The sequence below is a fragment of the Amphiura filiformis genome, chromosome 10, assembly GCF_039555335.1.
Source record: "Amphiura filiformis chromosome 10, Afil_fr2py, whole genome shotgun sequence".
NCBI lineage: Eukaryota > Metazoa > Echinodermata > Ophiuroidea > Amphilepidida > Amphiuridae > Amphiura > Amphiura filiformis.
In genome coordinates this window covers 61,953,463-61,977,327 of record NC_092637.1, presented here as the reverse complement: position 1 = coordinate 61,977,327, position 23,865 = coordinate 61,953,463, and the positions used below count along the sequence as shown (strand labels likewise).

Here is a 23,865-nt window from a genome sequence, read left to right as displayed (position 1 = left end):
TGGTGCACTATCATCATTATCATCATCGATCGGCTGCTATACCGACTTTGTCTGCACCTAATTTGTGCTGCAACCCATCTGTACACCAATAGTTCACAAAATACACCCAAAAGCAATTTCACCAAATTGGGTGCTTTTAAGGTTACTGCCTCTTTTGAGGTTTTGAGCAAAAAAATGGGATGAATTTGCCACATTAATGCTCTGCGTGCTAGTCATGCGCTTACACGGAAAAAGTTGAAGTTTTGAAATATTTTCTCAAAATATCAAGAGCTATCTTAAGAACTACTGAACCAATACTAGGCTTGTTTGTATTCATTTTAATGCATTTTTCATGCTGATTCCAAATATGGTCATGAAAATTTAAATTTCTGAAATTTTTGAATTTTGAATTTTTTTTTGAAACATGTCGTCTGCAGTCGACACCCGCGTGAAGAGAGTTAAGGGTGGTCTTAACCCTGGAATTATGGAAACTTTCGGGCTTCATAACTGCTAAATTATTAGTCTAAAGAATATAAAAGTATACATTTTTAGACAGGAAATGACTTGCTGAATTCATCTGTGAGGTCCAATTTGGGCCAAAATTCTCATTTTTGGAGAAAATCCCAAAAAACGGGTTTTTTGGCCCAAATTTTTTCGTGCAACGTAACAAAAAAATTGTTTAGGCCAAAAATTTTTTTTTATTAATTTTTAAAAACTAGATAAAAATATCTAGGGAGCGTTTTTTTATTTTTTTGAATTTTGACCAACTTTGAGAATGAAAAAACGCTCCCTAGATATTTTTATCTAGTTTTTAAAAATTAATAAAAAAAATTTTTGGCCAAACAATTTGTTTGTTACGTTGCACGAAAAAAATTTGGGCCAAAAAAAACCGTTTTTTAGGATTTTCTCCAAAAATGAGCATTTTGGCCCAAATTGGGCCTCACAGATGAATTCATCAAGTCATTTCCATTCTAAAAATGTATACTTTTATATTCTTTAGACTAATAATTTAGCAGTTATGAGGCCCGAAAGTTTTCATAATTCCAGGGTTCAGACCAACCTTTTAAGTATCAAATTTGGCCCAGAAATAATCATCGGAAAAATAAAAGTTATACCTCATCTTAAAGGTAAATGTTTATATATTATTATTTTCCCATTGTTATTTGTATAGCCTTAATCAGATTTTCACTGGAAGCCTATGACTTGGGTCCGCGTTATCACCACTCGCTATTTTATTTTTGGCCCGTTGATATCATACCATACTTCACACCGATTGCTCTACCAAATTGTAGGCATATGTCAAACATTCCACAATTACATTCTTGCTATCAAACTTTGGTATATGAACCTCCGAAATATAATTTACAAGTTCTAGAAAACGTAAATTTTCAGTGCTCCACATTTGGCCATAAGCTTATTCATTAAAGTTCTTCTATTTTCTTTCTTGACCCATATTTTTTATTTTAAACTAGCTGCAATATATCACTGAATCCTACTTAAGCCATAGGTACAAAGTTTGTATGTCCAAACTACAGCAGTGATGAAAAATAGTAACATTTCTTGCCACCATTCTGCCAAATCACACACTTTTTCAAAAGCTTCCGTTTCAATCATTTTTTGTGATTCAGGTACCTGTTTTGCCATTATGTGTCAAATCAGTTCTAAGTTTACCATCACAATTGTACTCACCATTTATATCCCAAGCAAAATGTATACATCCTTTATATTATATCCATATTCAGGTTCAAGAACAGGTAAAATAGACCAAATCTCAAATGTCTCCAGTCATTAAAAGCACATTGATTTCAAAATGGTGCCCATAATTGACCTCAAGTATTTGACCCACACAAAAGCCTCATTTACAAGTCACACTATTGACAACTAGCCATGCATACAACAGTGCAGTAATGAATTCTTTTGAAGGTTGGTGAAGAGCCTAATCTTTCAAGTCAAAGCACTTCCCACAAATCAATGCAGTCAATACATGTGTGCTGATGTGTGACCAGAGGATGATTTAAGCACTTCCCAGCAAGTCTTGCGGTTAGCACAGCTGTGTGAGTGAACATGACACCACTGCCCGCCCACTGCATACACACGTGCATGGTTAAATTTGAATTTGGACTGATATATTTACAATAAATACACATTCAAAATGCCAGTCGATTTCACATTTTATGTTATCTACAGAAGGTGTGAATTATCCTTCATGCATACATCACTTTAGATCTGAAATCGACCAAGTAATAATGACACACGGGCAATTCTAAAACAACATCTTTTGCACAGAGTTCAATGGGATTTGAAAAGTAAAGTGGCAGTTGAAACTCTAGTGATAACACTTTTACAGTGCATGATGGGGCTTCCTTAAATCATCCTCTGATGTGTGACAAACTAACATGTATTATAATACACTGCTATTTAGATCAAGAGGTGTCAAAAGCAGGTGAATTGTGGGATGGTGTTCAATAATGCTGAAACAGGGCTGGTGTTATGTCATTGTCTGAATATATTGATTTTTATGGATTTTCTTTGCCTTGTGTTAATACATATTGTGAATGAGAGGGATTTTTGTGCGCAGCTGTCTTAGAAATGTTTATGGCTTGGTCTGGCAATCCCAATTGCCCTCACCTAGCAACTGTAAACAACATCTATGTAGGGTAAAAATTAATATACTAAAATCATTTTAAAAGCACTTTTTAGGCACAAATTTTGCAAATTGAAAATCTGAAGTGTTGAATACATTTATGTACTTCATCAATATGCAAAAATGTAAAACATGGACAAGTTGGATGGAATTCAAGAGTGTGTATCCTTAAGGGAATTTTAGCCAATTTGTCTCTACTGAAAATCCACCCATCGATATACCAAAATTCCTGAAAAGGCACCGTGGCACATTCCAGTACACATTCAACCAGGAATAACCCCAAGGGGATCATATAGAGCATAGATATTGATAAGTTCATCTAATTTTGTTAGGTGTTACGCATAGAAGGAATCATCAGCGCGAGAAATTGCAACCCTTCCCACTTACGATTTTCACAGAAGCGTCCATAGAAACATGCTGGACAGCTGCAGTAGGCTTGACTACATGAATTAGGAAAAGGTGTGCACTGACCTCCATTCTGACACGCGAGATTGGCACATCCGCTATTATCTGTAAATATAACAATTACAGTCAAAATTACAACTTACAAGCCAAGATCAGAGCAGAGATATCCTAACCAAAACATAAACACGTGATATTAGCAATTCGTCGGCTTCGGATTTCAAGAAATGCCAACATAAATTCGAGTTGTACAAATCACACATTCATTCTATTTTGTACTTGATGTGAAATTTCAGTTTTCCACATACGCACATCCACAATAAATAATATTTGATCAGCCCCAGTACTTATTTAAAGACCCATTCAGTGATTTGCTCATCCGGACGATCGTAAAAATCATCGAAATTCAGATTTTGGTACCTTTGTCATTGTTATAGATGTGCTAACATAGCCTGCGAGTAATTCAGCCGAAAGCCGTGTATTTAAGACAAAATATGACATTTTACATGAATCTGTAATTTAGATACTGACAGTGTATAAATTAATAACATGTATTTGAATGGGGCTTCAACTTCGTCAGTACTGCTTTTTTCTTCGTTTTTGCCAAATTTGTCATTTCGAAAATACCAAATGACAATTTGAATGACTTATCCTTCACTTTTAAGCAATTTATAAACAATTTTATTTTTTTTTACACTTGCGCTGGGATCACTGAATGGGTCTTTAACTACATTTAATAAATGTTATTAAAGGTTTTTACCAAATCATGTGTATTTTGTGTTTACTGGGTATGTAATTGGGCGCCCGCGTACGGGGTGTGAGGGGTGTGAGTGGGGGTGTGGGGGTATGTGTGCACTTATCAACACACCACTTGTGTAGACTACTTACCTATCTCACACCTCTGTCCCGTATAACACGACTGACATTGGCAGATGTAGTTACTAGCACTCCCTCCAGGACTGAATACACAATTTCCACCATTTAGACACGGCGTGCTGGGTCCGCAGGGAAATTCTGAGGGACAAAAATGGTAATAGTTGGTATTATCTACTAATTTACTACTTTACAAATCACAATTTTATTACAAAAGGTCACCACAAAATGGGAACATGGACGTGCGAAATGAATTACCTTCTTGTAATTCCATATTTCGCAAAATAAATGAAGATATTCCCGGGTTTTCCACGCACATAATCGCACAATGTTCTCATTGAATTGAATTTTGTTTCCTGAGTCAAATAATGGCTTTTGACTGTACTATTATTAGTGAACAGGAAGCTGTTACGTGAAATCAGAGTTAAGCAGCTCGAATTCCTTGGTCATATCCTCAGAAAGGATGGTTTCAAGAACCTAGTATTGACAGGAAGAATAGAAGGAACAAGGAACAGAGGCAGGAAGATGTGGTTATCAAATCTGAAAGACTGGCTAAAAGAAAGGGGAGCTGAACATAAAGCGACAGAGCTTCTGGAAGATTCTGGAGATAGCTTATAACAGAGAATTGTGGCATGACATGATCGCCAACGTCTTAGGATATGGCACCTAGAGAGAGAGAGAGAGAGAGATTATTAGTTACAAATATTGTGGAACAAAACCATACAGGGTAAGTGTTGAAAGTGTTTTTGTACCGGGGCCAGCAAAGCTGGCCACGGTACTTATTAATTGGTTCAAGTTTGTTGTTGTTTCTAACTTTCTATTTGATAGTTTATGAATAAAACAGAAAATACTGTCAAAAAATGATCAAGTTGTCATAGCAAATAGAAATACCAAAATTGGTGTGTGAAGAAAGCAGAAGTTTTGTGTTGATTTTGCATGACTAAGGTAAAATCAGTATATATTTTAGGAACTTTCTTTCTAAATTGAAAATTGGGCAAATTCGCTGGTCCTCTTACCATGCACATTGACCTTATTAGAGTATAAAGTGCAGGGGACAATAAAATACTCAGTAAATGTGTCAGTGTGTGGTCATCATGTCATAGTGCTTTTCAAGCAGGGTCAAGGTTATCTAGCAGCGATCTTGCTATAGGTTAATGAAAATGTTTTGATGTCATTACACATCTATTCCTGAAAACTTACACATGAAAATTAATTGGCAGTTGGTGGGAGATAGAGAATAATTGGCAGGACAATTGGTTCTACATTTAGGAGTTTCACATGATAATAATAATATGTTAGGATAGAAGAGGGTGTATGTTATGCCCTTAATCAAAAGTCTGGTATCAAAAGCTATTTGCACACATGATAAACAATTACCTTCTTTTGGATAAGTTGATTAACTTCATATATTTTTGTCTATAATATTATGATGATATACAGAAAAATCAGAAATCAGTAAAATGTAGCTTTGGTGCAGATGTAACGAATTATGTTCCTACGTATATATCACTAGTCTTTAACCATGCTATAAACAAAATTAATACAATAACATTGGGTTTCAGTATGTGTAGGCCTATATTAAATATATTTGTTGTTTATATATTCCAAAAATAATTATTCTTGATATAGTGTTTAACATTCTGTGTGTTTAAATTTTCAAACCAGATTGTTATGAATTAATATATACTAAAAGATGCGAATGTTGTTTGCTTTTACAAATTTGTGCAATCACAATTATACTATATATTGACAGTTTTGACGTAAGTATAGTGTGAGAGAGAATACAAAACAGAGTGTAACATAAACTATTGGGCAAAATCGCCAATGAATTAGCTTCCGAAATTCTTGAGGATGCAGAAGGGATCACATTTGGTACCAAATGTTTGGAATCTATTCCATCTTTTTTCAAATTTATGTAACAACGTAAAGACTGATGTTGAAAGAATAGCAACAAATGGAACTTGGCTCAAAATGTTCAAACAACCACAATCTTTACACTTAAAAATTATTTTTACTGTATATTTATATTTTAAAAAAGAAAATACAATAAAACAAATATTTCTGGAATGTTATAAAAGGTGTTGGTGAATTGATGGCACAAACTTGGATGAGTTATTGGCAATGGGTACATTGTAAAGGAATCACTGTGATCTACTTTTTGTTATATAATCTTCACATGAAATCATTCCTGTCCCGGTACATCCCTTTTTAAAGGGTTTTTTATTAAATGCTATACCCAATTATAGTTGCCCCGTGTGTAAAAAAAGAATAGTATTCACCATTATATCTATGAGTGTTTTACGGCGGTATACGCAATTTCAGTTTTGTCAACTTGGCACCAGTATTTTGAATGAGTACACATGCACAATAAAGACACCATATCTGAAACATATTTATTAAAATTAAACTTAATTCAAGGTTTGTGTTTGCCTTTTTACTTACTTTTTACTTACGTGTTCAAACAAACCTTTTTGCATTTCTTACAAGAAATGCGAGAAGCTTTGTAAAGTCTCTACTTTAGTTTCATTGATTCGTAAACATATTTATTATTTGTATTTTTTCCGTTATTTTGTATTTGAGGTGGATATTATGTTCATGATATCACACAAGCACCCTATAAACAAATACTTTCCATTGTGTGTAAACTACATCCATAGGAGCAGTTGTCGTACCATAAGATAAAAAAAAAAGTAAAGTAAAGGTAATATGATTATTTGTTTAAAATATATAAAAAGGAAGGAAAGAAAGAAAGAAAGAAAGAAAGAAAGAAAGAAAGAAAGAAAGAAAGAAAGAAAGAAAGAAAGAAAGAAAGAAAGAAAGAAAGAAAGAAAGAAAGAAAGAAAGAAAGAAAGAAAGAAAGAAAGAAAGAAATTAGTACAGGTTTAGTCAGATTTAAGCAAAATAATTTAGAGAATAAACCAAAAATTCCAATGACGTGGAAAATAAATTAATGCGATAGCTGAAGTGAAGGCAATTCGGTGATAGGTCTGATGTGCTCTCATGTCCCACAAAAATGCTGTCGAAACGCTCAAAACGCTCATTCCAGATCCCTTAAGCACATTTTTGACAAATACTTGTTTGTCCCTAAACTCTGTGTTCTTATACACCTTTTAATGACGCCTGTGGTTGAAAGCTAAAGTTCGTTTCCTAGTCTTACCCTGCGGCGGTATGGTCGGTACAGGTATAAGAGTGTTCCCCTCTTCTCCCACAAGATTGTAGCTGGTATCAGTATTTGTACCAGAAATTGCAGTCGCCTTGTTCGCAATCGTAGCAAAGACGTCTGTTGCTCCTGCCATATTTGCCTTCATTAAAAATTAATAAAAAGGAAGAAAGGAAAGAAAGAAAGAAAGAAAGAAAGAAAGAAAGAAAGAAAGAAAAAGAAAGAAAGAAAGAAAGAAAGAAAGAAAGAAAGAAAGAAAGAAAGAAAGAAAGAAAGAAAGAAAGAAAAAGAAAGAAAGAAAGAAATTAGTACAGGTTTAGTCAGATTTAAGCAAAATAGTTTAGAGAATAAACAAAACATTCCAATGACGTCGAAAATAAATTAATGTGATAGCTGAAGTGAAGGCAATTCGGTGCGGCACCCAACAGCACGAGAAAATTCTGTTCAAATGTTTATTGAATCATGACAGATAGATATGCAGCAAACACCGTTTGTCTGCATCTGTAGATATCACACTACCAAAAAAGTTCCATAAAGATGTGTCCTAAATTTGCTCTTCAAATGAACGATTTAGATCTTACCGATAGCTATGATGTTTTAAATTAGCCCTAGCCTGATTCTCTAACTAGGAAAAATAATAGACTGACCGTCATCTTTTTTACGACTGGCCCTCAAAGTCTATGATGTCTGGGAATTACCTAAGCTGCATTCAAAATTATTCTATACATAAAACAGAACAAAACGACTGCTTATAATCATTAAATCTTTAAAATAGTATTGATTGAATTGAATTGAATTGAATTGAATTGAATTGAATTGAATACCCATTGGACCATTAATAAAAATTCAACGTTGCAAAACCGAAGCGCACATGACTTTTTATTTTAATCGCATTGTGCAGCTTTGGAATCAGCTGCCTTGTCTACAAGGACAGCCGGTTCCTTTTCTTCCTTCAAATCCGGGGTGGTTGAATTTTTGAATTCTCATTTTACTCAAATTTTTTGTTCTTTGAATATCTTTGGAGCTCTTACTGCAGATGCTCAAATTGCAGGCTTATTTAATTTGGGATGGGGCTGTGATGGTGTTTTTGTTTGTTTTTGTTTTTGTTTTTTGGTTTTTTTTCTTCCCATAAATTGTTTTCAAAAATCGAGGTGATTTTGCACCTGTTTGTCCCATTCTTTTCGCTGGCATTTTATTCTATTTACTTTGTCGTGATTAGTATGTGCGATATTTATATATAATATTTTTGTCTTTGTAATTGTATATGAGCCAGTGATGAAGCATAATAAATAAATAAATAAATTAATTAATTAATTAATTAATTAAACACATTCTTGCTATCAATTTGTCAACATTAGAAGTTCACCAACATGACCAATGGTTAAATGGTTTTAATTCCAGGTAAAAACCACATGTACCTGCTCACGGTCAAATTTTTTTTATTGCATGAGGCGAAGGGGCTTTAGTAGTAGGTTACAAAAAGTCACATCAAAAATTCCTCCGGAGCTTGTTGCCATAGCAACGGCAGATTTTATGATTTTAGCGGTTTTTGCTTATTTTGGGGTGAAAATAAGAGAAAATATACACTTTTCTGAATTGCTCTTGATTTAAAATTTGAGGTCAAATTAAAAAAGCAACCTTATCACCATAAAGTACCATCTTTGTACTTTTCACAGGTGTAAAAAATATTTCAATAATATTTCCCCATGTGCAATTTTAGGGATGGGCAACATTGACATTTTAGCACTTTTGAAAAAATGACATTTTTACCCTATTTTTGAAGTCAAAAAACTAATTTTGCTTGAGCACCCAGAATTATTTCCTCTTTGGTGGTACTTGAGCAGACATTGCCCCTTTCAAATCTGGTAAAAAAACTCTGGGGCTATTTGTCCTGTAAAGCTAGTGTTGCCAGAAAGTTTGCCAACTTTAAAAAAAAATGCACTTTTCGAAATAATGCATTTTCTACATATTTTCTCATAATAACTTTTTATACGACCAACTTAATTGAAATATTGACCCTTTGCGTACAAGATTTGACCTACAACTGGTTCCGGAAGCAAAACTTAGAGGCTGCAGAAGAGTCGTGTTCTGCAAAAACCGGTATTGCCAGAAAATCCGACTTTTTAAATTTATAGATATTTCCAATAAGCGCATTTACTACAGGCTCTAGGGAGGAGTTCGTGTACATGACTCTTTCAGAAATTTACCTTGCATTTTCATGTTATATAAATTATGCAAAGACCTTCAAAAATTTTGAGTAAGAAAATCAGATCAAGTGCAATCAAAAATGGCGTCCAAAATGGCCGCCAAATAGGGATTTTCCATTTAAACACACTATAGCAACATACAAATGATCTAATGATGAAAAAATATTGATACAATATGTTTCTAATCAAAGGAAATACATATATGCCCATTTTGTTTCATTCGGATTTTTAAAATTCAGAATGGCGTCCAAAATGGCCGCCAGAATAGCCTATTTCCATTGAAATACACTGGAGCAACATGAAGTTGATATAATAATAAAGTATTCTCAGTGGAATTAATTTTTATAACCAAAGGAAATAAATATGTGCACAATTTGTTTCATTGGTATCTCTCAAATTCCAGTGTTGCCAGAAAGTTTCCCCATTTTTTAAACTGCATTTTTCAAAATAATGCATTTTCTACATATTTACTCATATAACTTTTTACACGACCAACTTAATTGGAATATTTACCCTTTGCATACAAGATTTGACACACAACTGCATCCGGATGCAACACTTAAAGGCAGCAGAAGAGTCGTATTCTGCAAAAACCGGTATTGCCAGAAAAGCTGACTTTTTAAATCTATATTTCCAATAAGTGCACTTTACATAATTAAATTTATTTAATTATTTTAACTGTTATCGTTATTTTATCTAGCTTTATCTGTACTATATGCTAGCACGATCTCATACAGGTTTTGAAACTTGGGCTTGGTGTTGCCAGATAGGGTAGCTGCAGGTAATATGGGACAGCAGGTAATATGGGACACCTGTTTTCATTTTAAGTAGCTTAGAGAAGGTACACACTTTAAGTTGATTTGTTAAGTGTTTAGAGACATCAATTGTGCTTCTAGAAATGCAGTTTTGGAGTCTGTGTATCAAACTCTTGGAAATCAATGCCAAAAGAGTGAAATTGCCCAAAAATTTACGTCGTTTTTTTGGCCTGATATAAAATCAATGACGCCACATTTTATGATTGTGTATCCAAATACTCTGGTACTGAGGGTGCATTTGTCACTTTTTATGATCTTTAGGTGATGGGTTAAGCTTATCAGCAGGTAAAATTCCACTGAAAAGTGGCACTTTCCTTTATAAATGATTATTTTCTCTGATTTTCAACTGAATGGGTGCAGGTAATATGGGACACAAATAGGAAATTGTGTGCATTGTCAATGCGAAAAGCAAAACTATTTAGAAAATTGAATTTTCTTGTTGAAATTTGCATTTAACATTCAAAATCATGTAACAAAAATGTTTTTAGAACAAAAGAGTGATTTTCTGAACATTTTGATTTTCACCATAGAGATAACACAGTGTCCCATATTACCTGCACATGCAGGTAATATGGGACACTTGACGATGACGTCATTTTGACGTCATAGCGTCCAAACAAACATAAAAACAAGATAACATTGCCTGTTTTATTAATCTTAAAGGACAGGTTGTTCATCATAACAATCTCTTTTGGGCATATCTTCTATAGTTTTTATGCACATAAGCTAAACGTCCTTAATGGTCCCATATTACCTGCAGGTACCTAGTATGAAAAACTGCTGTCACCCAAAGACTCCTTAATTTTCCTTTCAATCTGTCACCCAAATACCATTATATATCCATTTGAACAGCTAGCAACCAGTCACCTATCACTGATTTTGTTACTTCTTTTGAAATAACCAAGCCATCAAAACCATTTGAAGCCATTTAGAACTAGGTTTTTGCATTTAATTTGACTTTTTCTTTTGTCTTTTCAGTTCGGTGAAAAGTATGGAGAGTGCAGAGGTGTAGCCTAGTCAACTTCGTAGCATAGCTGTATAGTCTAGTCAAAGTTCCTATATAGCTTTTCCCTAGTTAACTTTCCTAATATAGCTATAGCCTAGTTAACCTTTTCAACATAGCTGTAGCCTATTAAACGTTTGTAACGTAACTGTAGCCGAGTCCACTTTCCTACCATATTAGTAATCGTTTTGCAAGGATGGATTATGTATTACTAATAAAGCCATGACCATGCATGTTACCAAGAAGCTGGTTGATGAAGACACATTTATAATCATGTGACTAATCAATGTCATAAGAAGTATACCATGAAATCCATTCTAGAAATAATATCAAAACGGAATCCTAAGACTCAAGACCAAAAAGCATCTCAGTATAACAACATAAATGTTACAAAAGTTACAGTTATCCGACATCCGCCAAGAACAGTTTAATTGTCTCTGGACATTGCTAGAATGGATTTTAGGCTATTATTTCTGATAACATTGATTAGTCACATGATAAAATAAATGTGTCTCAATCAACTAGCCTTGGCCTCTTGTTAACATGGTCATTATGTATTTCACCGACTCTCGCATTCTCTTACCATTGCTGGTACTTGTACCATTGCTGGTACTTAGTGCTATCACCAGTTACCCGAAAAAAACCTGTATTTGGACATAGACCCTATAAACTCATATCTAGGGTCTATGGTGTGAACCGCGCAGCTCCGAAAAACACATGCATTTTACGAAAGTAGAGTTCTGAAAGACTCCTGATTTTTATAATGTCAGCTGTAAAAGACTCTAAATTGGTCATTCCTTACATTATCTAGGTTATTCCAGACGATTTTCAACCAGAGAGCTAAGAAAGACCCTTGATTCTAACCGTTTGCAGGTCCGAAAGGCCCCCTTTTACCGGTTCGCCGTCAGCTCCCAAAGACCCACCATCTCCAAATTCCAGTGGAGCATACCGACCCCCGGAGGGGGGCACTTTATCTCATCAACCGAAACATCGTGGGAAGTGGGATTGCTTTATTAGCCAGAATCCATCCTTGCAAACAGATTTTAGGTACTAGCACTCAGAAGTTAGGAAAATTGACTCTGCTACATACCAGCTACGTTACGAAAGTTGAATAGGCTACAGCTATGTTGAGAAAAGTTATCTGGGCTATAGCTATATTATTAAAGATAGTTAACTATATGCTACAGCTATAAATAGGAACGTTGACTAGACTACAACTACTAAAGTTCACTATGCTATACAGCTTTGTACTCTCCAAATAAGTAGGCCTAATCATGGCATCAAACTGCTTATTCCATTTGGCTCACTGATCGGATATGAATTCTATTTGTATATAATTATTACTAGGACATTAACTGGAAATATCCTAATTTGGCGGCCATTTTGGATTCCATCTTGAATTGCAGAGATTCAAATGAAACAAATTGTGTGCATATTTTATTTCTTTTAGTTATAAAAATTCACTCCATTGAAAATACTTTATTATTATATCAATTTCATGTTGCTCTAGTGTATTTCAATGGAAATATGCTATTCTGGCGGCCATTTTGAACGCCATTTTGAATTTTGGACGCCGAATGAAACAAAATGGGCACATATTTATTTCCGTTGAATATAAACATCAATTGCATCGATATTTTTTCATCATTAGATCATTTGCATGTTGCTATAGTGTGTTTTAATGGAAACCCCTATTTGGCGGCCATTTTGGACGCCATCTTTAATTGCACTTGATCTGATCTTATTACCCAAACTTGTTTTGAAGGTCTTTGCATATATAACATGAAAATGCAAGGTAAATGAAAGAGTCATGTACACAAACTCCCCCCTAGAGCCTGTAGTAAAATGCGCTTATTGGAAATATAGATTTAAAAAGTCAGATTTTCTGGCAATACCGGTTTTTGCAGAACACGACTCTTCTGCAGCCTTTCAGTGTTGCTTCCGGAAGCAGTTGTGTGTCAAATCTTGTACGCAAAGGGTCAATATTTCAATTAAGTTGGCCGTATAAAAATATGTAGAAAATGCATTATTTCGAAAAATGCATTTTTTGAAAATTGGCAAACTTTCTGGCAACACTGGCTTTACAGGACAAATAGCCCCAGAGTTTTTTTTACCAGATTTGGAAGGGGCAATGTCTGCTTAAGTACCACCAAAGAGAAAATAATTCTGAGTGCTCAAGCAAAATTAGTTTTTTGACTTCAAAGATAGGGTAAATATGTCATTTTTCAAAAGTGCTAAATTGTCAATGTTGCCCATCCCTAAAATTGCACATGGGGAAATATTATTGAAATATTTTTTGCCTCTGGAAAAAGTGCAAAGATGGTACTTTATGGTGATAAGGTTGCTTTTTTGATGTGACCTCAAATTGAAGTTAAGAGCAATTCAGAAAAGTGTATATTTTCTCTTATGTTCACCCCAAAATAAGCAAAAACCGCTAAAATCATAAAATCTGCTGTTGCTATGGCAACAAGCTCCGGAGGAATTTTTGATGTGACTTTTTGTAACCTACTACCAAAGCCCTTTCGCCTCATGCAATAAAATTTTTTGACCGTGAGCAGACACATGTGGTTTTTACCTGGAATCCCAATTAAACACTATCCATAATACACTAAACATGTTAAAAAGGTGTTAGCAACAATACGTTTAGAATGGTCTTTAATTATTTTGCAGCGTTCTATTACCCATCATTCAGTACTAAAGTATACTTTTAAGTTTAAAAAAACATTTTCGTGTTAAAGCTTTATTTCTGATATTTACTGCTATATCAAAATCTTTAAAAAAAGATACATGTTCCGTGTTTTTGGGAACGGGTCACATGTACATTTTTGCGCGAGCTTATTTTGTGTACTAAGTGTATATAAATACCTGGCTGTTGAAGTCAACGAAAACTTGATCGTAACGTTGTGCTGGACTAGTCTCTAACATATAGTCGTATAGTGCTGCATTTGGATTGGGTATTTGTGTTGAAAAATATGCATTGGCTCCCTTGAACAAAAAACAAAACAAAACCACGTAATATTAATTCCGTTAGCCAGTATTTTTATCATGTTATTATTATCATGTTTTCATGTTTATGCATAATTGGACTACGATCTTATGCCCTTTATAGCCTACATATCTTTCACACTTATACGCATTACGTCGGATCACAGTAATATAAAGTACACAGGAAGTGTTGAAATATGACAGAGTGGCTATTAATAAAAGCAAATGTCAACATGTTTATTACACAGACATTTAATTATTATGAAGCAGTGAGCTGTGTGTGTATGGTGCAGCAATATATTCATAAAGTTGAATATTGAATCAGCATTGGAATTATAGCGAAGGTGTTATATTTAAGTGTTTGGCCGCTGAACGGAGAAGATAGTGTGGAGACATCCCGAAAAGGAGGGATTTATTGTGATCTTCGTCGTCATGCTGATAACTGATTCAAAGCTTCTAAAGTCTGGAGAACTGTGCAAGGAGTAAAGAGATTTGGAGCACTGCGCAAGGAGTTTATTATTGAAGAACGGCGCAAGGAGTTTTAAACGTGTTTGGAGAACGACGCAAGCAGTTTAGTATTTGGGAGAAAGCAGCACCATTTTCATGTGAGGATTTTATACGCAAGGATTTATAAATGCAAGTGTACAATGACTTCGCTGATTTTCGCAGGACAAGTGATTAAGGATATATACATCAGCCGTCCAGAACATATTGCAAGAACTGTGTTATCTTCAAGAACAAGAATGCTGGCTAAGTACTAATAAGTTAAAACATTATTTTGATTATGTGATTATTTTTGTATGTGCATTTGTTGTCATATATTGTACCAATCATAATATTACTTTCAATTAAAGACTTAAATTTTGTTAGCTTAATCAAACAGTGTATTTATGTTGGGCATTCGTGTGAGTTCGGGTAAAAGGTGATTTTGGCCTTGAGTCAAGTACGACTCGTAACAATCCACTGTGGAAGAGCTTATTGAATGTATTCAGTGTTATGGCTGAGTATATTTCCTATAGATAGTATAACAAAAGATGTATTGTATTCTATTTAAGTACGCTACTTGAATAGAATAAATTATAGTTTGTTATAAAACACACATCTGAGTTACTAGGATATAGTAAACAGTCCCCAATATTGATCAATAAAATTGATCGTGTATGGGCCGCATTAAACAATGATATTATCTCGATGATATTATTAACCATACCTCTCAGACGGTGTTTCTAGTTTTAGTGTAATCATCCTCGTCGGTGGGATTGGATACGAGGCGTAACGGACTGCGTCTAAATCCAATACCCCAATAATGGGCATGTTGATTGGAACTACTACCGGCACTATTGTGGAGACAAAAAAAATAACATAAAACAGTATGCTGTGTTATTTTCAATGGAATTTCTCTTTTGCTCAATAGTTGAGTCCCCACCAAATACAAACATGTTTTTAAAACATAGAAACAGGTAATAAACATATTTTAAACACTTTGTCAAAACGTTATTGTAAAATATTGTTTGGCTAACAAATGTGCAAAATATTTTTTCAACACTTAAAGGAAGGTGACCTGATATATTTGGAAAATGGAATTCTTTAAACTTACGTATAAGGGCCATAACATAAAAGTTGTCCCTTTCAAACATTCATGTAAAAAGAACACGTACATGTTCTTTGTAAATGTGACTAATTCCTTTAAATATGGAATGTCTTGAAGAAAGTTTTCAAAGAAAGTTTTACAATGTTTTTGAAAGGTTTCATATCCTTTACCGACCCTTATACCATTTATAACAACACATGTTAACGTTTTTAGTAAAACGTTTTCTGTTTGCTGGGTCGTTTACAGCGACCAACTTAGGGTAAATGTTTTACTGGATCTGTACAGGGGGTCGTAGTTTCATTTATTATAATCCTAAACATTACGCTGGCTTGCCTATATAGGCCTATAAATCAACACTTGAGTTATTCATCCGGGGGGGGGGCACTCAACACAAATGACCATACGGAAAGACCTCCCTTTTTGCAGCTCCAAAAGACCCCCTATATTTGAGCAAAATAGAGCTCCGAAAGCCCCTTGATTTTGATAATTTCAGCTCTAAAGACCCAAAAATTTCTCATATTTCTGTTTTTTCAGGCGATTTTCAACCAGAAAGTCAAGAAAGACCCTTGATTTTGACTGTTCGCAGCTCCAAAAGACCCCATTTTACTTGTTCGCAGTCAGGTTCGCAGCTCCAAAAGACCCTCTTTTACCGGTACGCCGTCAGCTCCCAAAGACCCACCACCTCAATATTCCGGGGGGAACATACCCACCAAAAATGTTTGATGTGCCAGCCACCACCCCCACAACCACCCCCACCCCCGAGGGCACATCCTTGGATAAAATATACTCATCATTTTTAACAGTGTACCTCTACAAGCAGCTGTTCTCATTAGAGCCCTTATGTTTGAAATCACGTCAAAATTATCCGCCGTAAAGGTGAATTGTGCATCAGGATCGTTGGCTATTTGATTCAATTCTCCTTGGTCATAATCTGATACCCCAATAGCAAACATGGTGATCATAGCATCGCGAGCGGCATTCGCTGGATCCAAGACTGGATCGTGTGCTTTCCCATCGGTGATTACGACTGCAACACGTGGTATATTCAACGATCTCGGACGAGCTCCACGTGATGGTCCAAATAAGATGTTTGTCATGTGAGTTATGGCACCTCCAGTAAGTGTAAGTGAACCATTTTGGTATCTGAAAAGAGAAGCATATCGGGCACAAAAAGCTGTAGCAACGTTTTGACGTGTGCTAGAGGTGCAACTTCAACTAAATTATAAAACCGTTAATGGATCAGATAGCAACGTTTGCAAAGTATTTTTGTGGGACATGAGGGCACATCAAACATATTACATTCTGAATACGAAGAATGGCCTTCTGATGTCAAATAATTTTGACTTTTTGAATTTCGCGATATAATGCAAATTTTATGGCAAATTCTTAAAAATTGATATTTTTGACGTTTAACAGTCCTCGAAGTAAATATATAAATCTATTGATATGTACTTAAAGTGGGAAAGGAATCCAGTTACTACTCTGAAATTTCAGTGACTCAAGACAAGCGGTACGTTATTTATGATAAGAAAAGAGGTACCGCTAGATTGTACCTCATTTCTTAACATATTAAAATGAACCACTTGTCTTGAATCACTGAAATTTCAGTGAAGTGATTGGATTCCTTGCCCCTATAATATACATAACTTTTGTTACCAGTGTGTTGTTATTTTTTGAGAAAAATGCAAAATTAGTCACAAAATTTATCAATGGGTGTAGTATGTTTCGTATGTGTAGTACCACCTTAAATATGAAAAATAAGAAAAGATAAATTTTCAATTTTTACACAATTTGTATTTATATCGCCGATTTCAGAATGTAATTTGATAGGTCTGATGTGCTCTCATGTCCCACATAAAATACTGTGCAAACGTTGCTATCCGAGCCAATGCAACACTTAGGAAAGAGAGTTTTATTAGTAGGTGTATGTATAAGTAGGGGTGGGTTAAACAGCCTTTAAAAGGGGTGATGTTTCAAAGGGAACCAGCATTTTGACACCTTTTTCATCCAAAAAATGAGAAGGTGCCGGTCAAAACAAGTATTTGGACGGAGGGGGTCTGCAAATCAATATTTTCATCAACAATCATCAGTTTATGGCTGATTCTGTTAAGGTTGGTGTTGGTTTGCATGTAATTGATGTCTAGAATTCCATTTTTGAAAGTTGCATAAAAATTGGAGTTGTCGTTTTCTTAAAATGTTCGTTTTACGTTCAAAAATAAAGGATGTGAGGGCGCTTTGAATAAAACATGCACAAGCTTTTTCACAGGAAAATTAAATGATGTCATTTTGAATTTGGGCAATTATAATTATATTTCTTTTCGTTTGACCGTGGCACCATTTCTCGTATTCTCAGGAAGGCTTCCATTGAAACATACACATTTTAAAAGTGCATTGACCCCTGCACAGTTGAATGGCAGCGTTCTATGAAAAATTCAAATGGCTGCCAAAATCAAACCATACTATGTAAATCTCAAATTCTTGAGCAGGTATTACCTATGATTGTCTTCATAAATACGCCACTGAAATGTCCGTTTTAAATATCATTTGTGCGAAGCGCCCTCTTATCCTTATTTGGACGTAAAATGGCAATTTTAAGAAAGCGACAACTCCAATTTTTATGTAACTTTCAGAAATGGAAATCTAGACATCAATTGCATACAAATCAATACCAACTTTAACAGAATCAGGCATAAAATAATGACTTTCAGACACTACACCCCCCTCCCAACAGACCCCCCGTTCAAATGCTTGTTTTGGCCGGTATCTACTGATTTTCTGGCTGATTTGGATGAAAAAAATGCTCAGGAGATCATACTGCATCAAATAAGCTGGTTCCCTAAGAAATTTGAAGAATCACTATATTAGCCATTCTTAAACCACCACTAATAAAAGGTCCAACATTATTGCGCGTGTTTTATTTTTGTTTTGTTTTTTAATTAATTAATTAATTTATTTATTTATTTATTTATTTATTTATTTATTTATTTATTTATTTATTTATTTATTTATTTATTTATTTATTATTTTATTTATTAATTAATTATTTATTTATTTATTTATTATTTTATTTATTTATTTATTATTTTATTTATTTATTTATTTATTTATTTATTTATTTATTTATTTATTTATTTATTTATTTATTTATTTATTTATTTATTTATTTATTTATTTATTTATTTTTGCTCTTTACTCCTTCTAGTAAACTTCCTTCCAATGTTCAAGGCTACATTATTCTTACAAACGAAACAGCGATTCCTGTCTCAAAGAACAGCATTATGGTAAGATTACGGGTATACTTATGCCCAAATGCGTCGATATGCAATGTAAATACTAGAAAATTCTATGTCAATTGATATGCAATGATAGTCCATTTTGATTGATTATTTCAGCACACCGAGAACGGGAAAACACGAAAGATTAAATAAAATCGGGCACTGTAGTATATGCCGCTATAATGCGCATCTCTCGGTGAAACACAACCAAGGTCTATCCAGCCTTTTAGTTGGGGTGGGGAGCCAAATTTTCATCCCCATTTGTCAATTTTTTCCCCATATTTTGACACTTTACTCTTTGCCGTCTCCATTTTATCCATGAGAATTGTTTGAATGAGCCTTTGCTACGCCACAGGTCTCAACGCAATGATATAATTAAACATATTATGAAACAATGATAGCTCAGAATTACTCCCGGGAATTACTACCCCTATCATGGTTATATGAAAGCAAAACCTTAAAAAGGGAAACCAACCGGATAGCGTCAACTGCGTTTACCACGTCCGCGTTGGTGCTATAGTCATCGAAGTCAAACTCAATAACAGGTCGTCCGGGATCTGAATCCGAGTACTGAATCAGTCCAACCCTCGTGTTATCAGGACCAATGTTAAAACCATCAGCAACTCTCATTACAAAGTTTTTTGCTGTTACAAAAGGGTTATCACCTATGCTTCCAGAACCGTCCATTACAAAAGCCAAGTCAATTCCTTCCACAGCGCATTCTGTTATATATACGTAGAAAACAGTTACAAGCAGGAAAACCCACACGTCTTGGCACTATAATGTTCATTATAATGATTGTGGAGAGAATGAGTTGTGTGCGTAGTAATATAATGAATGTTACACAGGAAAGTAGAGCAAAGTGTTCAATTCTTTTCTGACCTGTTTTGTATACGCTCTTAATTCGCCAAAAAACTTGGTTCTGGAACGTAGGTTAATACGAGCTGGTAGCGAAATATCCAAAGTGGTTTAAACACATTTAGCCAAAAAAAAATGAGAATTCAACTCAAGTTATGTTGAATTTTAGGAAATGTACCACAATGTCATACCATCCGAAAGGGTTCGTTTAGTTTTCAATATTGAGCTGAAAGTTTTATAAACATCTTTGGAAACTTGGCACTGAACACGTGTGCAAAATGTGTTTTGACATTACGACTTATGATCATTAACTTGTACTTTATGGATTTTCACCTTGATCTTCACACGCCTGCACACTCTCAATAAAGTCAAATACCGTCCCGGTGCCTTGTCCGGTATCATAGTATCGTGTCCAGTAAGCTGCCTGACCTGCTATATCAGCTGCACTATTAGGTATTGGCTGCAAACGACAAGAAACACATTACGCTACTGACTCCTAAAACAATGTGTCGTATTTCACCAATAGTTTCCAGTAAGCTGCTTGACCTGCTATATTAGCACTGTTAGGTATTACATGCAAATGACAAGAAAATCATTACAATACAGACTCGTAGTATCGTTTCCGGTAAACTGATCGACCTGCTATATCAGCACTAGTTAGATATATATAGCATGCAAACGACAAAACAACCATTACGAAACATACTCGTAGCATCGTTTCTAACAAGCTGCTTAACCTGCTATATCATTATTATTAGGCAATGACAAGAAAATCATTACAATATAGACTATAAGGCTATAAAGTATAATAGACTAATAATGGCACTGAGTGTAAGCCTTTGAAAAAAGAGTTCATTGGGTGGCATATTTGCAGAAAAAATTGGTCTATTGACAGGCACATGATGCGTGCCAATATTTGCGAGTGACCCCGGGTTGGGGATGTACACACCCAGTTTCTGTATCAAAAAGGAAATATAATCATCCCCCTGGGGCACATCAAAAAATTTGGTGGGTATGTTCCCCCGTGATTTCAAATATAAGGGCTCTAATAGGAACAGCTGCTTGTAGAGGTACACTGTTAAAAATGATGAGTACATTTTACCCAAGGATGTGCCCTGGGGGGGGGGGGCACATCAAACATTTTTGGTGGGTATGTTCCCCCAGAATTTTGAATGGTGGGTCTTTGGGAGCTGACGGCGTACCGGTAGAAAGGGGGTCTTTTTGGAGCTGCGAACCGGGCTGCGAGCAAATAAAATGGGGACTTTTGGAGCTGCGAACAGTTAAAATCAAGGTCTTTCTTGGCTTTTTGGTTGAAAATCGCCTAAAAAACAGAAATATGAGGAATGAGCAATTTTCGGGTCTTTTAGATCTGAAATTATCAAAATCAAGAGCTCTATTTTGGTCAAATATAGGGGGTCTTTCGGAGCTGTGATATCCGAAAAGGGGGTCTTTCCGGTGCAGCATACCCGTATGGTCATTTGTGTTAAGTGCCCCCCCCCCGATCATCCCCTTCTGATCCCCTATTGATTGAGCTCTGAACAGGGTGTGATAAGTGTAACTACAGGTTCCATGAATATTAATTAGGGTGGACCTGGGCAGCTTGGAGTGAAATTGACTAAAGGGGTAGTTGCTAATGATTGGGCAGTTAGTGGCTTGATTTATGTCTTTTTCGGTAGCAAATTCCAAGTATACCTGTTGAAAGATGAACTGGTTGTACAGAAAAAACATTCTCGCTGCAATAGCAGAGTATAGCGGCTTACGTAGATCACTCCATTGCACTGTCTGCCAGGTGATTCCAAAAACTTGTTGTATCTGCGGAAATATCTGGGACAAGCTCTGAGTCTGTGTGCTCTCAAAAGCGTCGCGATCTACCTACAATTTAATCAGATAAAACAAATAGTGATATTATCTAAGATGACCGGTTTGTTGACATGCGTATAGTTACGTTGCGAAATACGTTATTTCATTTCAACATATAGTCACGTATAATGATTTTCATGTTCTTTCTGAAGCCTTCTATAATAATGTCTTTTCCTTTCGTATTTTAAACTCCCAATGCATCTTACCTGCCAGATGCCACCGTCATATCCAGCACGGTATGTGTTAGGATCAGTGCCATCCCTCGATTCCACACAAGCGATTCGTCTCAGGAAGTTATTATCTGCAGTGAATATACCACTCTGGACCACCAAATCTACTGCCGCTTGAGTGACATCTGATCCGCTTGTGTTTGGTACTCGGGTTAAATCTCGTTGGCACCAAGCAGCCGTAATAGTCGGTTGGCTTATGTAAAAAAAGCAAATTTTTGGGTAGATTCTTGGCAACCATGTTTAAACACATCTAAAAACGTCACTGATTAAGAATAAGGTGGTTGCCAGTTTTTCCATTAACATTAAGAGCCTCCATTTTGAATTTCAAAATGGCCGCCAATTTTTAGAAAAAAATTACCAATTAACCATAACTATTCATTCAAAATGTCATACAATATTTATTATATTCTATCTTAACTCACATAAAAGGGCCAACGAATCATTGAAAACAAAATAAGAGCAATAGAAAGACTCTTAATTAGCAAAAATCCAAGATGGCCGCCATATTTCAGGTTTTTTTACGTAAAATGCCATAACTTTTGAACCAATGGACATAGGAAGATGTTTTTGATGACTAACCATATGTTTTGGCATATGACGATTCCAATAATAACAACGTATTTATGATTGGAACAATACCAATCCTTCAATTGCCACATTTTTGAACCAATCTGTATGATATTTGGTGTTCAACATTATTTTAAATATAATGTGTGCAAAGAGTTTGGGTACCAAATGTATTATCATTGAGACAACTGTTTATCTGAACATTGCTAGTAAATAAAACTAAATAACAATCGTTACAACTGAGCGATCGAAGCTCACCAGTTAACTCTTTAGGCACTCTTCGATCTCTGATTGGAGAAATTCTTTGAGGATCAACCCGATGTACGCAACACCCTGGTAGCCAGCATAAAGCAGCTGACTGAAACTTGCAGGGATAAGACAGGCGTTGCAGAAGCGCACCAGACATTTATAATGGAAATAGAATCCTTAAATTGCAAGAAACAGCTACAAGAGTTAGGCGCTAGTCCTCCTCCTGCTCCTCCTTAGGTGCCAGTAAGACTGTTCAGTAAGGTGATTGCTGCCAGCAGGCCTTCAACACAGTCTTGACAGCGTTGGGCCCCGTATCCATAGGCTGTTCCCTTGTGGCGTGTGCCCTTGTTCCGTGTTCACTTGTCAGGTCACATGTTCCCATGTGACCTGACACACAGACAACGAACCTTTGTTTTGCTTAGTGGCCGCTACGGTCACTTCTGTGTGGCAGGTCACATGAGAACAAGTGAACACGGAACAAGGGCACACGCCACAAGGGAACAGCCTATGGATACGGGGCCTTAAAGAAACAGGATGCAGTTGGGTCGGTTAACAGGCTGTTCCAGTCACGGATAGTGCGTGGAAAGTATAACTTTGAAGTTGTCAAACTGCATCGCGGATTTTGAAAGCGGGAACCATGGCCTTTGGTGTTCGCAGCTAGTGGAGTCATGTACTGGGACCACCTGATGTCGATGAAGTCAAACGGAATGCGATACATCATCTCCAGCCTGCTTTGGAGACGTCTGGTAGCCAAGCTCAGGTGGGCAATTGGAGATCTTGAACCATGGCTGCCACACTGCTGCAGCGATCTTAGATACCTGTGACAAACCTTGCACAATTTCTCTGTACCTGCTCAATCTTTCTGATGTTGCGTTGTGTATGAGGGCGGATGAAGGTTTTGTAGCTGGTCTCCTTGATCTTGTGTCCACAGTGGCCGATTTTTCTACTGAGGAAGGTTCTGATGGAATTGGCTTTCTTTGCCACAGTGTCAACATGCATGTTGAAGTTCACCAGCTTCGAGTCGAGGTGGACTCCAAGATATAGTCAACAAGCTCCAAGTCTCCAACCCGTGGCCATGGATGGTATATGAAGCCGGGATTGGTTTCCAGAGGCTATATGGGGGTAATTGGCAACGCTACTTGGTATCACCGGAGCATCTTTGCAAAT

At 35.8% G+C, this 23,865-nt stretch overlaps 2 protein-coding genes across 2 annotated transcripts in view; both read right to left on the bottom strand.

The window, feature by feature from the left end:
• Window positions 1–14,064, bottom strand: part of LOC140162023 (uncharacterized) — a 52,418-nt gene extending 38,354 nt beyond the window's left edge. The window contains exons 1-4 of the mRNA XM_072185313.1: window positions 13,949–14,064; window positions 7,056–7,200; window positions 3,914–4,039; window positions 3,011–3,133 (exon numbers count right to left, since the gene is read on the bottom strand). Coding sequence (XP_072041414.1) covers window positions 3,011–3,133; window positions 3,914–4,039; window positions 7,056–7,200; window positions 13,949–14,008 — 454 coding nt within the window. The 5' untranslated portion in view covers window positions 14,009–14,064. The remainder of the gene's footprint in view (window positions 1–3,010; window positions 3,134–3,913; window positions 4,040–7,055; window positions 7,201–13,948) is intronic.
• A 1,204-nt stretch (window positions 14,065–15,268) lies between these two features.
• Window positions 15,269–23,697, bottom strand: LOC140162022 (uncharacterized). Its single transcript, XM_072185312.1, has 7 exons — window positions 23,528–23,697; window positions 21,859–22,075; window positions 21,485–21,664; window positions 20,126–20,252; window positions 19,410–19,656; window positions 16,468–16,802; window positions 15,269–15,405 (listed from the first exon to the last, which is right to left on the bottom strand). The coding sequence occupies exons 1-7, from the start codon at window positions 23,695–23,697 to the stop codon at window positions 15,269–15,271; spliced, it is 1,413 nt and encodes a 470-aa protein (XP_072041413.1).
• Window positions 23,698–23,865: the final 168 nt, after the last annotated feature.